Genomic DNA, 17,776 nt, shown 5'->3' on the forward strand with positions numbered 1-17,776 from the left:
TATCAAAAAAACCAAAACCAAATTCACTGCCATCGAGTTGATCCCGACTCATAGCAACCCCTCCTTGGGTTTCTGAGGCACTATGCCACCAGAGCTCCCTATGTACCTATGTAATACTATTTAATATGCTGGATGCAGACTACAAATCGGACACTATGCCAAGTATTTGACATGAATTATGTATTTGAAAAAGAAGCTTCCTAATAAAAGTAAACGTATGAGCAAGTAAGTATACACACAAGTGTACAGCCTGATGAATTACCACAAAGTGAGAAAACACCCTTATAACTACCATGTAGACAAAGAAATGGAACAAAATACATTGTCAGAATCTCAGAAACACTACAGCCTCCTCCCAGCCCTAGGTTCCTTCCTCATCTCCAGAGATAACCTACTTTCTAACTCCTAACTCAACTGGTTAGTTCTGCCAGTTTCTGAACTCAGCACAACATTGTTGGTGAGGTGCATCTTTGTTGTGTTTGTTTTTTCTTTTTAGCTGAATAGGATTTCACTGTATGAAAATACCGCAACTTAACTCATCTTACTGTTGATGAACATTTTGGTTGTGTTTGCTTCTGGGCTATTATGAATGGTGTTACCATAGACATTCTTGGACATTTTTGGGGTATGCATGCTCATGTTTCTGTTGGGAAAATATCTAGAAGAAGAACTACTGGGCTACAGGGTATGCCCAGTTTTTTTTTTAGAAGCTACAGCCAAATTGTTCTGCAAAGTGGTTTTCCCAACATACATTTCCATTGGCAGTGTACGTACGTGACTCTCAATTGCTCCACAGCTTCATCAACACTCGGTATTTTCGGTCTTTTTAATTTAGACATTTTGGTGTGTAGTGGCATTCTAGCAAGGTTTTTTCTTGGTGTGCAGTGGCATCTTATTATGGTTTTAATATTCATATTGATGAGTGAGTTGAGCAAGTTTTCATGTGTGTATTGGACTTTCATATATCCTCTTTTGTGAAACAAGTGCCTGTTCAGATCTTTTGCCAATCTTTTCACTGAGCTAATTTTATTATTATTATTGTTAATCAATTTCTTTACTCTGGATACAATACATATAAGAGTATATACAGGAAATAGCTCTTTATCTTTTCATTCCCTTTTGCCTAAGGCACTTGACTGCTAACCAGAAGGCTGGCGGTTCAAACCCACCAGCCACTCCTCGGAAGGAAGGCTGGGCAATCTACTTCCGTAGTGATACCACCTTGGAAACCCAAGGAGGGGTCACTATGAGTCAGGTCTGACTCGACGGCACATAACAACAACAACAATGAACAGAAATGACTATATTTTTTTTGCATTTATTGATGTTTTCCTTTGTAGTTAGTGTTTTATGTGTCTCATGTAAGAAATTTTTGCCTGTCTCAAGATGCTAAAGATAATCTCCTATGTCATACTTGAAACTTTATTGTTTTCACCTTTCACATTTAGAATTTTATTTCTTCTTGACTTGATTTTATGAATGGGTATGGGCTGGGGATCAAGAGTCTTTTCCCTTCCCATGGTTATCTAGTTGACCCAACAGCAGTCTACTGAAAAGACAGTCCTTTCCTCACTGTTCTATGGTGCTACCTTGTCATAAATCAAATTCACATACATGTGGGTCTGTTTCTGGACATTCTACTATGTTCCGTTTGTCTAGTTGGCTATCCTTTTGCTAACACCACACTCTCTCAATTATTTCCTCCAGCTTTATGATAAATCTTGATGTCTTAGTGTAATTCCTCAAAATTAGTTTTTCTCATTCAAGAATGCTTTGACTACTCCTAATCATTTGCTTTATTTAATCCTCACAAAAATTTAACTTACTCCTCACAAAAATCCTATGAAATAAGATAGTTATAATCTCCACTTCACAGATTGGTGAACAGATACTCAGAGAAATAAAGTAATTTGCCCGCAGCCATACAGCCAGTGAGTGTTGGGGAAAGACTGAAACCAAGTACTTAGATCTAAACTTCATATACTGTCCTCTAACTTCTAAAGTCATATGACTCTGTCAGGGCATTTAACAAGAATGCATTACAATTTTAAGAAATTCTAATGTTTTAAACTACCCACTTTTCTAGTTAAAAGTCTTGTCTGGTTGCTACAAAAAGCCACTTTCCTGGTGAGACTCAGAAAAATAGAGCCACCATAAATAAAAGCTTCCTTGGATTCCTGCCACTGCCCCCCCTTCTCTAGGCGGTCGTCTGGATTGTACAGCATCTGTGCCTGCACAGCCCGTTCCGCCTGCTCCTCTCTACTGCTAAGTCCTCCACCACTCCTCTCCTTTTATTCTTAAGCCACATACTTGACTACTTGTGTTCTCTTGCTAAGCCCAGGTCTTCTGTGGAGCTATACCTCCACTCAGAACACTCTCTCCTACTCCTGGCTACCTGCTCCTTTTTCTTTCAAATCTGGGCATCGCTTTCCTCAAGAGGCATTTCCAGACCTCACCTGGGTTGGGCACTCCTCTTCCTCTGTGCCCCATCCTAGAAGTCACACTGTCCTAGAGTTCAGTTGTCTGTCTCTCCATCTATATTATAAGGAACTGGAGGATGGGCTGGCACTGTTGCTGTGTTCAGCAACCTGCATAGTGCCTAACAGGACAGATGTTTGCTAGAAAATCCCGAAAGAAACCAGAGACATACTTTTTTCTTTTTGCTATGTGATGTAATCAAATAACAGACTCTAAGATGAAGCCTGAGAGAAATAATTTCTAATAGGTCTAGGGCATGCTGCTTGGCAGAAGCGGCAGATTAGAAGACTTAGGGAAGAGATGGAAGTACTTTCTGTGAAGGACTTGGGCTTTCAGTTGAGACAGAACAAGATCAAGTAATTGAACGATCAAATATTGAAAGGATACACACACACACACATAGTAAGGCAAATTGTGACTCATTAAAAAATTTCAGAAGCAGCGAAATGTTATATGAAATATACAATTAAACTAACAAGACATGTTCTGAGATTTAGTCATTCAACAAACTCTGAGAGTTTGGTGCTTAGGGCAGCTACTTCTCTTGCTCACCATCTTCAAAGTGATGGTTTAAGGTAGGTAGGGGCAGGAAAAATGGGGTAGTTTCTCCAATGGTGATATTTTCAGGAGAATGAGACATGACACTCTTACTTGAATAGAAACCAAGAGCAGATCCAGGCCTAGAGCTCCATAATCCTCAGCCTACTTGACATGCTTTCAGCCCTTGGTGCCAACCCAAAGGGAAAAGAGCACAAACATGGTGAAATTTTTGAAAGCCTCTAGGTTAACCAAAAGCTAGCTAGCTTTTTTCATTAAGAATATATTTCTGTAAACATCGTCCCATAAGTACCAAACTGACCCTTGTTTACAACCATTAAAATGGAGAAAAGGAAAAACTATCTGCTCTCCAATCCAGGTTTTCCATATTCTCAGTTAATTCACATTTTCATGGTCAGTCTGTTTACTGAAAGACAGAAACGATTAAGTGCATCTTAAAGAAGGGAAAAACACTCTAGTCCTCCACATTCTTCATGGTTTCCTCTGTTGGCTTTGATGCTCAACACAAGGGCTTACTTTTTCTTCTTTTAGAAATTCAGAATCTAGGACATCATGGGGCCACTGGTGTTGTGAGGAACAGATCCTCTTTTGGCATGAGAGATTCCATTAATTAGCTATTTTTCTCAAAATTCTGGGGAGTTTATTGACATTTGGGCAGTTTAGGCAACTTAAAAATAAAATCTTCAAACAACTTAAGAAAAGTTTCCATCTTCAACTTATGCCTTATGTTAGAAATAAATTTCCAGAAAATGAATGTCAGAGACTAGGCACTCATGCTGAACGCTAGATGCTTCCACTTCAAATTTATAACCCCCCTCCTATCTACCTTAGAAAGGATTGCTACATGGATTGCAAACATGAATGACCGATTCATTTTCTGCCCAGATATAAAAATCTATTTATAATATTTTCCTATTTGGGCGGTGGGGGTGGGGTGGGGGAGCAACTAGCGGGAAGCACAAACAAAAAGCTGGCTAGGAGTCCATCAAGTTCTGTTCTCCTTTCACTCTGTTGCCAAACATGAGCTCTAAGGTAGCAGGGCTGTGTGTAACACTGTATATGGCTATATGGCCCACACGCTTTTATGGTACACAGTTTAAGCTCAGTTTCACTGATAACTAGACCACCCTGAAGAACACCTTGGAGTTTAGCTGACTCTGTAAGATGCCAACAACTTGGGGCCAGGTTCTCGTCAGTGAAATGAACTCTAAGGAGCTAAGGTTATAGTGTACATCTGGGCTAGACATTAACAAAGAGGGAGCAAGGGCTGGCAGTTTAGAATCTTTTAAGCAGGAAGACAAGTTGCTGTAGGGTGCCAACAACCTCCTTATACCATAGTAGGCAAAGGAGACTAGGGCTATTACACAACAAACCCCAGTCCACTTTGATGCCCTTTGGGTTAGAGGAGAAAAAAAACCATTTGGGAAATGCAGCTGCCTGAACAGAAATTCATTTCTGAGACACTAAAAGCTCTGATGGGAAAAGGGCTCTGGGGATTATGGCCGGGAAGGAGAGCTGTCCTGGCGTCAGCCAGTGGGTGAAGGACCCAAACTGAATGTCAACATTACAAGTAAATCTGCTTCCGTGGCTCCATCACATGGAAATAGCAAATACAGAGTTACTGTGTTAAGAACAGAGGAACTTTTGTACACATTCTGAGTGAAAAGCTTATTTTAATGATGTTTGCTGAAATCCCAGGTTTTTTACATCTGTTTTCAAAGGAGAAGTGTCTTTCAAATATGGTACATAAAAAACAGCCCTATTTTCAATACAAAATCATAGATCGATAGATATACTAATTTCAAATTGCAAAATATATTGCACAGGAAGAGGGAAGTGATACTCTGGATATAGGTTTAATTGGTGATAAGGATTCTCTTGTCTGTATTTAAATATATTTCCCAAGTTCTGAACCATGAGCCTATATTATTTTTATAATAATAATAATAAAATTATACTGTCCTCTTCTCTTCCCAAAGATGGGCTTGTTCTCTGTTCTGCCTAGAGACTGATGAAAGCATGGGGGACCAGTCCAGACCATGCTTGGCACTCCTGAGTTTTCACCTCTGCTGTAATGTCCTGACACCTCCTAGCAAAATGTCAAGTATGAGAAGCTAATACTGGCCTACTTTTTTGCTGAAGGATGAAGTACTTAAAAAGAAATAAAGACAACAGAGTAAAACCTGTGGAAATAAATTACAAAATCTTTTCTTTCTAATTCCTAAGAGATTTATTTTATCCTTCTATTTCTAGAATTTTTCTAAGTGGGACCTTTTTGAACATGAGATAGGGTTAGATTCAGGGAGAATGAACATTTTGTTAAATACTGAATGATGATCAGAGAAAGGAATGAACAGCTTAGTTAAAAGCACATTCAGCAGGATACCAAAATATAGCAGAGCCTCGTATAAACAGCATGGATTACATTAACAGGCCTCCCTGGTTGAATAGAGTCTTATTCCCAACTCTTTTTCCCTACCCTACCCTCACCCCATGGTTATATAACCTTTAGAACGGAATTTGGAAATTCTTCTGACCCTGTCCTGCTTACTGATAGAGCTGAGCCAGTGGCTGGCAAGGGCATAATCTAATAGGCAAATCTGGAAACACACCATTTTGCAGTCCTCTTGTCTCAGCCCAGAGACTGTGCAGGCAAGGAAAGAAAGACTCGGCCCTGTATCCCTCCTCCCCTCCTCTGGCCTAAGTTTACGCTGACTTCACTCAGCAGGCACCTGACCCTCCCAGATGAGCTGGGAGGGGCTAAAGCGCTGTGCTATGCATGGACATGGTGGGGTGGAGGTGCAGGCAGCAAACGATATTTAAGATGCGGAGTTGGTAGAGCATTCAGGCTGAGGAAGAAGGGCTATAGGATACCCAGTTAAGGTCCACTTTCAGAAACTGAAGCTTGGAAGAGGCTAAGAAAGAGCAAGGAAGGAAAAGAAACCAACAAAGTGGCTAGATAGTCAAGAGTGAGTGTAAGGGTATAATTTGCCACAGCTTTGCAAACCTTAACTGGGCATATCTAGATTCCCCCCCCCCCCCCCCCCCCAAAGGAAGATTCTCCTCCACCCAGGTCCAAGAACGATGCTGAAAAAGACACCCTCTGCTATGACCTGGCTCTGCATTTTCATTGTGGCCTTTGCCAGCCACCCTGTGTGGCCGCAGAAGCCCACTACGCGTAAGACAGCTGGACAGCTCAAAGTGGCCGCTTGCTGTGAGGAGGTGAAGGAGCTCAAGGCCCAAATCGCCAACCTGAGCAGTCTGCTGAGCGAACTGAGCCAGAAGCAGGAGAGAGACTGGGTCAGCGTGGTCATGCAGGTGATGGAGTTGGAGAGCAACAGCAAGCGCATGGAGGTGCGGCTCACAGAGGCTGAGGGCAAGTACTCTGAGATAAACAACCAGATCGACATTATGCAGCTGCAGGCAGCACAGACAGTCACACAGACCTCGGCAGGTAAGAAGGACGTGTCTTCATGCTGCTCACCACCCTCCCCCTCAAACAGCACTGTTTTTAGATAACTTGGGAACTGCAACAATTACTAGGAGTTCTTCTTGGATACATGAAACTGGCTCTATTCTCCCCTATAGTAAAGGCTTGAGGAGTTATTTCTTTTGTTGGTTCTAATTTCTGTAAATTTACCCAGGACCATCATGGGTCTCTTTTATTTACACAATGTTTCCACAAGTTAGAAAGGTGTGAATTATCATCTTGAACCACAGAGAGAGTATATGTTTTGTTCAAAGTCACACAGCAAGCCTTAGAAACAGAGTTCATGTCTTCCTGGGTTGGTCTATTTACACTGCTTCCTTACCAAGAAGAGCTGACAGGCTATATACCCTCCATCCCACAGAAGGAGGAATGAATGCCAAAACCTGATGCTCTGGAAGCAAAATTTTGCCAGAGATAGTTCTCTGGTGCCCCTAAGATTTAGTTGGGATGGACATTAATGGAATTTTGGGTCCTCTCTTTGCAACCTGTCCTCTTGCTGGCACAGAATTAACTGTACAGACACTGCCTACAACTATTTGAAGAATGAATGCTTTTTGTTCAGGAAGGGATGGGTTCTTCAATTCTAGTATTTGTTTTTCTCATGGTCTCAGATAAAATTCTCCCAATATAGGAAATAACAAAATGCTATGCTAAAATGTGGATTCTCAAAGGTCAAAATTAAGATACAGTTAATGTCTTCTTTTGCATAATAACATGCAGTTTCTGGCTGGCTTGGCTCAGGAGGGCTCAGAAATGAATTTATGGTTCATAAGTGAATTTTGTTTTCTAAAATTATCAGGAAATGAACAGTTGTAAGGGACATATTGTACAGACATGTCATTTCTTGCTGACACAAAAACTTATGGGCACCTTACAAACCAAGTCAAGAACAAAGAAATGATTAGCTTCGGGCATGAGAGCTGGTTCTAAAGAGTAAGTCACTAATGACCGTACCCTTAATCCCAATGAAGAAAAAGTTTTAGCATAAAATAAGCTTGAAAACTTGGTTATACAAACCAATGTGGAATAATAACTTTTTGAACATTTACTTTCAGACCCTCAGTTTGGGATAGAAAGGTATTCTCAGGCCATTTTCCAGACAAGTGAGTCCTGAGTTGGTCTGTGAGATGAAACCAGAAAGGCAGAAGAGCAGGCCAGACAGGAATCTGACCACGCAGCTTCTGCGCCTCCAAACGTGACTTTCTCACCACCCAGCAGGGAGTATCTTGGGGGTTAAATGCAGCTCTTCTACGAGGCTTCTTAATCTTCTTGCCCAGGAGAAGATTCCTTATTTTCCTTCCCTATTACTGGCTTTATACTCTGTAAGGCACCACTTTTATACTCTGTAAGTAGATAGCCCCTTGGAGAAAGCAGTAAGTTGAGATGTTTTCATCAATAAAAGGACATGAAGAACTCTGATGGCAAAGGAAGGGTACCCCTAATTCTCCTCCCCTACTGTGCTCTGCAGAAGAACCAAGCAGCCTTTGACAACTCCTATGGCAGAAGTGTTACTTCCTGCCATCTTTGTGCTCTCTTCTAAGGCCCCACCCAAGAAATGAATCCCAAGACATATAGGGTGGGACATCTCCTGGACAGTAAGATTTCTTGCTCTCTGAATCCCATCATGGAAAGCTGTCTCTCCCACAATGCTCTTTGATATTGGGAACGGGGATACAAAATCTGGCATAAAGCAACAGCCCCAAGGGCCAAGGAAGCATTTAAATCAAGCCCAGAGTGAAAATCTGCCTGTCCATGCTCTCATTTCCTTGTTTTAATAACATTGCCAGGGGAGGGCCTCAAAGGGTTCCTTAGGGCATTTTCATTCTTATTTGAGACTCTTGTAGTGTTAAGACTAAGCAGGGACAGATAAGATTGTAAAAATCTATCTCCCTTAATTAGGGTCCTAGTTGACAGGAGACATTACCCTCTGAAAACCAGCAACCATAACCAACCAACCAACCAACAGTAACAAAACCACATGGTATAAGATACTCATAACTTAACTGCTGACAGAGGCTGGCTGGCTGAAAAATCTTAAATCTATTTAACAGGGCCATCTGTTATGATAAATGTCAGGAACCATGACCCTCACACATTGTAACATTTCTAGAATTCAGAGTTTAAGACTACAGCAGAATAATTGTAGAGTTAATCTGAAATCCCATTGTCCCCAAATTGTCCCGTTGATGCTATCCAGGTTAAGGGCTTCCCCACCTCTTGCTGAAGCCAAAATGCAACTCCTCTCATCTCCCTAGTCCACCTTTCCCAAATCCAGACACTGTGTACTAATTAACACTGATCATGGTAGGAATGAAGCCTCCATTTTTAAACATTCAGTTTAGATGTGGCAGGAATGGTCCATATGCTACAGAGCCCCTGAGTCTGGATGCTCACCCCTGTGGTTTGCTCCCTTTGTAGATGCCATCTATGACTGCTCTTCCCTCTACCAGAAGAACTACCGCATCTCTGGAGTGTATAAGCTTCCTCCCGATGACTTCCTGGGCAGCCCTGAACTGGAGGTGAGGTCCACTACAGCACGCTGCCTCAGAACACAGATGTTCCACCATCTGCCCTCCACCCCTCAAAGGGATGGAGACAACAGGGGTTATTTATAGTCTAAAACAGGAAAGCAAACATACCAAATACCAGAGAGCTGGCCACTCAAAAATCCAGGCATCTGTTATGCCCCTTTAAATCAAAATCAACTAAACACCAAACCTTTAACATGTATTAGATACTTCTTATAACCACCAGATTATTAGTTTAAATCTTCTGCTCTGTCCTAGGGCAGTTATTCTTTAGGGAGGGGAAAGGAGAGATCATGAAGGGGGCATATCAGAAGTACCCAATTTTCTTTCCTGCAAACTATATGTATATCACACCTCCCCAATTCTGATAATCCTCCTCAGTAAACCACTGCTCTGCCTTGGTTTGCCAACAATGAAATGCTGGTGTAGAGTACCAGTGTGTACATCCACTGGATCAACGAGTGGGAAAGGTTGGAAGGCCTGCCCACATACTCCTGACACCAGCTTCTCCTAGTCCCTGACCCAGCATCCTCTGTTCCAGGTGTTCTGTGACATGGAGACTTTAGGTGGCGGCTGGACCATCATTCAGAGACGGAAGAGTGGACTTGTCTCCTTCTACCAGGACTGGAAGCAATATAAGCAGGGCTTTGGCAGCATCCGTGGTGACTTCTGGCTAGGGAACGAGCACATCCACCGGCTCTCCCAACGGCCAACCCGGCTACGTGTGGAAATGGAGGTGAGCATGAGCCTGGGCCCCCGGGACTGTAGCAGGGTCGCCACACACAGCTGTGTACAACCCTAGGGTACTAGTCTTATATTTGTGTTTTTATTATGACGAGTTTCCTGTAGGTTGCAAGTACATTTGAGGAAAAACAGCTTCTTTTCCCGTTTTACACAAAAGCAGGGCTGTAGGCTGTATAAAGAGGAGGCTTGGCCCAGGCCCTTGAAGTGCTAACATTACTGATACTAGTGGTACCCCTTGTCAAAGGCCTGGAATCATGTACTATATATTCTCACATTCCTCTTATAACACCTCTAAGTAGGATGAACAAACATACAGACAGGGAAGTGAAAGAATAAAGAACGAGAGACTAATCAAGGTCATATTATGAATCAGGAGAGGAGTGTTCTGAGTCCCAGGTTGGTATGGAGCAGAGGGGAGCAAGTTATAAAGGCTAACTAGATTCACAGCTATACAAAGAGGTGGCTGTGGGGCTGGGATGGTCTGAAATGAAGCCCTGCTGCAGTTACCCGAAGGCTCTGTCTCCTGCCTGACAGGACTGGGAGGGCAACATGCGCTATGCCGAGTACAGCCACTTTATTTTGGGCAATGAACTGAACAGCTACCGCCTCTTCTTGGGGAACTACAGTGGCAATGTGGGGAACGACGCTCTCTTCTATCATAACAACACAGCCTTCAGCACCAAGGACAAGGACAATGACAACTGCTTGGACAAGTGTGCACAGCTCCGTAAAGGTGAAATGGGGGGGTGGGGAAAGGAAGTTCAGGAATATGCCTGTAAGCCACTTGAAGAGAAAGCATGAATTATAACTACATACAGGTGGCATTCTCTATGGTACCTTTGCTCCAGGTTCTCATTGCTTACCTACTGTTTAAAGAGCAACAACAACAAATCCCTGAGGTCTAGGCTGTCATCACTTTTCAAGGGGAGGATACTCTTAGCTTACTTTCGTTTCTTGTGCCAGGTGGATACTGGTACAACTGCTGCACAGATTCCAATCTCAATGGAGTTTACTACCGCCTCGGAGAGCACAGGAAGCACCTGGATGGCATCACCTGGTACGGCTGGCACGGATCTACCTACTCCCTCAAAAGGGTAGAGATGAAAATCCGCCCAGAAGACTTCAAGTCCTAAAAGGAGGTCTTCTGGGGAGCAGGGCTGCAGAGATGGAGAAAGACGGAAACTGGGCAGGGGCAGAGGAGGGGAGAAAGAGCATAGAGATAGGGTGGGGATGGAAAACAACCTGCAATCTCCAATAAGAGAGTGCTCTGAGAAGCACAACAAAATGATACGTACCAAGGATGCTATGACAAATGGGACAAGAAGGTGTTTAAACACAGTGGGTCCTGAGACAGACTTCTCAGGGGCCAGACTGAGGAGCTCTCTGCCAGTAATTCCCTAACAAAGTAGCAGCTTGTCTCTTCCACAATATTTTTCTGTGAAAAAACATAATTGTGAAGTCACTTTATCCATTTTCTCTAAGGCCTACATTATGTGAAGGGTAGGAAACAAATTCCTTTGCTAAAAAGAACTATTTAATTTCGATTCTCAAGGGAGAGGTCTTGGGTACTAGAGAAAGGATGGAAAGAGTGTGGGGGAGGAACGGAGTTTCTATTTTTAAATCTAGTAAAATTATCTTTAGTCTTTACATTTTTAATTAAAATACAAAAACTGTTCTGCTAGAGGTGAGCTGACCCAGGTGGGAACTGGGCCTTGCATCACAGTGCACCACTGGAGGGAGCGCCTGGGGCTAGCAGTCTCAGGGGAGCACCAAAGGTGTAGGTGTAAGCGCCTCACAGACCTTCGCACAAAACTGCCTTCAAACATTCAGAGTCAACACAGATTCAATTCCTTATTTACTTTGTGAGTAAAGGGCTCAACAGGCTTCCTTTATCTTGCTTGTAAGACATTACTGAAAATAACGGTAGATGGCGCTGTGGTTAATAACTCATGCTATACATAAGCACTTTGCTTTATAAAAATATTATAGTTTGTGTTTCAAATATTCAAAGTTTCTTTTTCCTTTCACAATAAATTTAAACTTGGTTGCTTTCTTTTTTAATTCTTACTATTATCACTTAACAGTATTGCTAAAGTTTTAAGTAAAATATCAGACGATGAGCAAAGGGAAAGAGTTTGTCTCAGTATTCCGGGAAACAAGGGAGAACAAGGACCCAAAAAGAAAAGGTGAGGGGCAGAAAGGGCAGCCGATGCTGACAATAGACCGTGGCCCACCCAACTAACCCCCCCTAGTCACTGCCACCACATTCATCACAAGGTTTCAAAATACTTTGCAAACAAACACTCCTACTTCCTACTTGATTAAATTAAAACACAGAGAGAAGGAAAGCATCCTTAACCATAACTGGTATCATATAATTCGGACCTTTAGGAAGCTATTTTTCTTTTTCTAAAAAGAACCATTCTTTTGAGCCAGTCAGTGTAAGGCAAGTCATTATTCTCACTCAATATTTGCTACTGTACCTATAATACAACTGATTGTTGAAGCTCTATTTAAGCTTTAAAAGTAAGAATCTGGGGATTTTCAAAGGAATAAGCAAAGTGAGAGAGAATGGCATGGGGGTAGGACTTCCCATGGGAGAGGCGTCCAATAGCAACTTCCTAGGGGAGGCAGAGGAGTGAGAGATGCTCAGCAGCCAGCACAACAGAGCCAGGGAAGAGATGGGGAAAAGATGAGGGCTGCGAGGAGAGGAAGAAGAGAGCAAGAATACATCCAGTTGCCCAGCTTGGCACAGGATCCTCTGGATGCCCAAAGCGGAAGGAGCATTTATCACTCTTCTCTGTAATCTTCTATACATCCCACAACTCAACAAAGGCTGAGGCTCTTAAGTCAGCCTCTGTGATTTACTTTACTCTTCTGGGAGGAACTTGTCAGAGAAAGGGGCAGAGGGAACAGGGAGAGCAGCTGATAACAAATGCACGGAATATCCTCCAACCCATTTAACCTGCAGTGGTGCAGGTGGATGATGGGTACCAAAGATTCAGAGATGAGAGCCCAGTGTCATCTCCGACCTTAACGAAGACATGTTAGGAACCCAAAGGAGAGCGCAGTGTTGCTCTCAGAGGTAAACAACATTTTGCTCTGACCAGGTTTATGAAGATATGTGAGACAAAATAGCACAGAAAAGAACAGAGCTGTGCAGAAAAAATGAACAAATCAAGCCCAACAGGCAGCTGCCAGAGCTGTATGTTCACTAATTTTAATTTTGTACATGTCTCCATCAGAAAATTTAATAAAGGGGGTCACATGCAGGGGTTAGGCAGTGATGGAGAAAGAAAAGCAGGCCCTAGACCATACCCTAATGCTATGTGCTAACCTAGTAAAAGCCCCACAGTGGTGTGTGTGGGTGTGTACATGTGTGTATATGTGTGTGTGTTCCCACATAATTGAATACACGCTTAATCTTCTGTTCCCCTAAGAAGCAATTACACTTACTTATCTATATGAGCTTTGAGGAGACAGGAATTGCTTCAATGTGGGCTGTTTTGAGGATTACATGCGGGATTTAATTTGTCCTGGAGTAGAAGGTGAAAATGTCAATAGGTAGGAAAACAAACAGATCACGCCAGCAACAAGACAATAATACCGTCAGCAGGGCACTGCTTCTGAAAACAAAAAATAAGAAACCACTGTACCAAAAAAAAAAAAAAAAAGATATTTTTGTGTATGGACATCTCTTGAGCTGTTCCAAAAAGAATTTAAAGCAATTGATTGATTCAAATATGTGTAGAACAATCTTTTTTTTTTTTTCAACGTAGAGAAACTGGTGAAGGAAAATAAGAGTAGGAAAAATAAAATAATATCAAGGATGGTGGTTCATATTCAAAACAGATAAATTCAGCTGTGAGCTCTCCAGGAGCCATTATGAGGAAGGGAATTCAATCTATTACCGAAGAGTAGAGGCTCAGGGACATACAAGCACCGCTGATCCTGACCCCTGAGAGGAGTTGCCACAAGGCTCATCTAGAGGCCTGAGGGTAGTGCTGTGTGCTCAACAGCAGGGGTGCCTGGGGCAGTTTCTTCAAACTGCCTTCAATGAAACTGATGGCACAACACCACAGTGGTGCTTAGGAAAAACAGTTTTACAAAAATCAGAAGTAAAAGATGCAAATGGAAATGAAAAAGAAAGGTGTCTAGAAGATATGACAGACCAACTAGATGGAGTCAAAACTGCAAGCTGAGTGGAATCAGACTAGAATGAGCTTGAAGAGCTTAGAGTATTAGATTTACCTTATGGCAGAGCTTTTTTCTTCTTTCTTAAGCCAGGATCAATCTTCAGGAAATTCTGATAAAAATTTGTGGGCTTATTTTCAATTACATTTAAGATGCTAAATGACCCCTTAACATTTTTCGAGGCCTCTAACTGATTCTTTCTACTACATATCTGCATAAACATTAATCCTTCTATGATTGTCTTCAATATGGGGAAAAAACTAGGGGTAGGATGAGAGAGGTTTCAAATAGATGTCAAAGACAAGAAGGTTATGAAAGAAATTAACATGCAAAACTAGTCCTGATGCTGAAGTTCTCCTATTCAGTTACAAGGTTTCCATTAGTTATCACAAGAGACTGCATCACCCAAGCCAGAGATGGAGGAAGAGATGTGGGTTTTCAGAGTGGCTGTTTCTTATCTGGAACGAAACATGCCTCATGGGACACATCTTTCTAACTGCTCCTAGATAGTATTTTAGAAATCAGCATTCTCTCAAAGCCCAATTTATTAGGGCAGAAACATGATTCTATCTTTCTGGTCCCTTTTAAAAGTGTTTAAAGGAACACTTCTTAGCACCTACCAAAAAGCTGAGCTAGCAGAGAACATGACCATTAGATTATCTTCTCAGGTAAAAGCAGCACTGTATACACAGCAGGTTCTTTCAGCCACAATGGAGGAACTTACTAGCTGGGTGCTTTTTCCTAAATTATCTGTAGTGAAATGATCCAATGTGTTAGCATTTTCTTGGAGATAATTAGATCCCAGAGTTAATATTTTCTGATAATCATTAGGGGAAGTGAAGCGTTCTCTAGGAGTGGGAGCTAACATTTCAGGCGCCTTATGATTTCATAATAGCAGAAAACTGATTAAACAACCAGTTTTTCCATACCCAGAAGACTCAAAGCCATTTTATGAGGACAGAACATAACCATGTCAGGGGAAAAGACCATCAAATCTCAGATTTTGCTCTTCCTTTTCTATTCACAGAACCCAGGTATTAGTATATTTAGTCAACAATACCCCAAGCCAAAGCTGCAATGAAAGAACTGGAGAAGAACAAGGCTCCGGGAATTGATGGCATACCGATTGAGATATTTCAACAAACCGATGCCCCATTGGAGGCACTCACTCAGTTATGCCAAGAGATTTGGAGGACTGCTACCTGGCCAACCGACTGGAAGAGATCCATATTTGTGCCCATTCCAAAGAAAGGTGATCCCACAGAATGTAGAAATTATAGAACAGTATCATTAATATCACATGCAAGTAAGATCTTACTGAAGATAATTCAGAAACGTTTGCAGCAGTATATTGATAGAGAACTTCCAGAGGTTCAAGCCGGATTCAGAAGGGGACGTGGAACAAGGGATATCATAGCTGTTGTCAGATGGATCTTGGCTCAAGGCAAAGAATACCAGAAAGATGTTTACTTGTGTTTTATTGACTATGCAAAGGCATTTGATTGCGTGGATCATGACAAATTATGGATAACATTGAGAAGAATGGGAATTCCCGAGCACTTGATTGTACTCATGAGGAATCTGTACCTTGACCAGGAGGCTGTCGTTCAAACAGAACAAGGGGACACTACATGGTTTAAAATCAAGAAGGGAGTGCGTCAGGGTTGTATTCTGTCTCCACACTTATTCAATCTATATGCTGAGCAAATAATCCGAGAAGCTGGACTATATGAAGAAAAATGTGGTATCAGGATTGGAGGAAGAATCATTAACAACCTGAGATATGCAGACGATACAACTTTGCTTGCTGAAAGTGAGGATGACTTAAGGCACCTACTGATGAAGGTTGAAGAATACAGTCTGCAGTATGGATTACATCTCAATATAAAGAAAACAAAAATCCTCACAACTGGGCCAATGAGCAGCATCACAATAAATGGAGAGAAGATTGAGGCTGTCAAGGAATTCACGTTGCTTGGTTCTACAATCGATGCCAACGGAAGCAGCAGTCAGGACATTAGACGACGTGTAGCATTGGGAAAGTCAACTGTGAAGGAACTGTTTCAAGTGCTGAGGAGCAAGGATATCTCCTTGAGGTTAACTAAGGTGCGCCTGACACAAGCCATGATATTTCCAATCGCCTCGTATGCATGTGAGAGCTGGACAATGAATAAGGAAGACCGAAGAAGAGTTGATGCTTTTGAGTTGTGGTGCTGGCGAAGAATGCTGAAAGTACCGTGGACTGCTAACAAGAACTAACAGATCTGTCCTAGAGGAAGTGCAGCCAGAATGCTCCTTGGAAGCAAGAATGGCCAGGCTTCATCTCACCTATTTTGGTCATGTTGTAAGAAGGGACCATTCCCTGGAGAAGGATGTCATGCTTGGTAGGGTGGAGGGTCAACGAAAGAGGGGGAGGCCTTCAAGGAGATGGATTGATACGGTGGCTGCGATGATGGGCTCAAGTATAGCAGGGATTGTGGGGCTGGCGCGGGATCAGGCAGTGTTTTGTTCTGCTGTGCATGGGGTCGATATGAGTTGGAAACGACTCGACGGCACTTAACAACAACAACAACAACCCCAAGCCTGCCTTCAGGTGGCCTGAGACACAAGGATCAGTACATCCCCCTATCTCAGAGACTGCTATCTAATCACATATAAAACCTGTCTTTCCTAGACAGTGATGGCCACAGGATGGCTCATTTCATTGGGACCAGCAAGCATAGGTTGGACAATAGAAGCCCAGGTGCTTAGGGTCAACAAAAACGACAATTACAGATAGACTCCAGGGGAGAGCCATCTGCAACCATCTCTCTCTCAGATGTGTTCCAGACTCGAAAGCAGATTACACAGAGCAGAAGCTTCCATGTAACTCCAGTGAACTGGTACCAGGCAGTGGCAGAAGAGGGGTCATTTTGGATGAAGGCAGGAGTTAAAAAAGGTTTATGGCCTACCTGATGAGAGACTCTAGAATGGCAGGGGTGGGCCCCTTCTGGAACTCCAGTTCTTTGTAGTGCAGTGCTTTGGCATATGCCCGGCACTTGGCAGCTCTCTCACCCAGCAGGACAATGCCATTGTCATCTCTCAGTGGCAGTGGGCCCTAGAGGAGAAGCAGAATCCCACACATAGGAAAATGGTAGATGGGTACCAACAAAAGTGGGCTGCATGGATGCTTCTCTCCTCCTACCAGCAGGGCCCCTGTCAGCCTTCATCTGGATAATGGGGAAAAGTTTCACCTTGTCACTGTGTTCCATGAATTCAGCCAAGTTTAGGAGGGTTTGTGTGACCTCGGCGATGTCTTGTGAGGTGAGGGCCAACTCGATACTTCTGATGAGCTCATCCTGCTGGTCTTCATTTAGTTCAGACCAGCAGGACACAAATGCAGCATTGAAGAGGTCCCTGGAGACAGAGGGGAATGGAGAAAGAAGTTGGAAATACCTCTCATGCCTGTGCCTGATGCACAAAGTGGCACCTATCAATCTGCTCCTCGCATGACTGATTTTGATTATAAAAATCAGCACTGTCCAAGAGAACTTCTGGTAACAATGAAAATGTCTATACCTGCCCTGTCACATGTTGTAGCACTCGCCACATATATGTGACCACTGAGCATGTGCCATGCTAATGCAACTGAGGAACTGATTTTTGAATTCTATTTAAATTAAAATAACCTTATGAGGCTAGTTGCTACTACATTTTGCAGTGACATTCAGGGAACTCTGTGTGTGTACATGTGCAAGACAGAGAAAAGAGTAGAGAAAAGGAACTTGTCTCAACAGGTATATTT

At 42.6% G+C, this 17,776-nt stretch overlaps 1 protein-coding gene across 1 annotated transcript in view; it reads right to left on the bottom strand.

The window, feature by feature from the left end:
• Positions 1 to 17,776, bottom strand: part of MTOR (mechanistic target of rapamycin kinase) — a 187,749-nt gene that overhangs the window by 83,619 nt on the left and 86,354 nt on the right. Inside the window, exons 27-28 of the mRNA XM_007942626.2 lie at positions 17,226 to 17,388; positions 16,944 to 17,089 (exon numbers count right to left, since the gene is read on the bottom strand). Of these exons, the coding sequence (XP_007940817.1) occupies positions 16,944 to 17,089; positions 17,226 to 17,388 (309 nt within the window). The remainder of the gene's footprint in view (positions 1 to 16,943; positions 17,090 to 17,225; positions 17,389 to 17,776) is intronic.

Source organism: Orycteropus afer, unplaced genomic scaffold, assembly GCF_000298275.1.
Source record: "Orycteropus afer afer isolate SDZICR_OR568_19922 unplaced genomic scaffold, OryAfe1.0 scaffold00094, whole genome shotgun sequence".
NCBI classification, from domain to species: Eukaryota; Metazoa; Chordata; class Mammalia; order Tubulidentata; family Orycteropodidae; genus Orycteropus; species Orycteropus afer.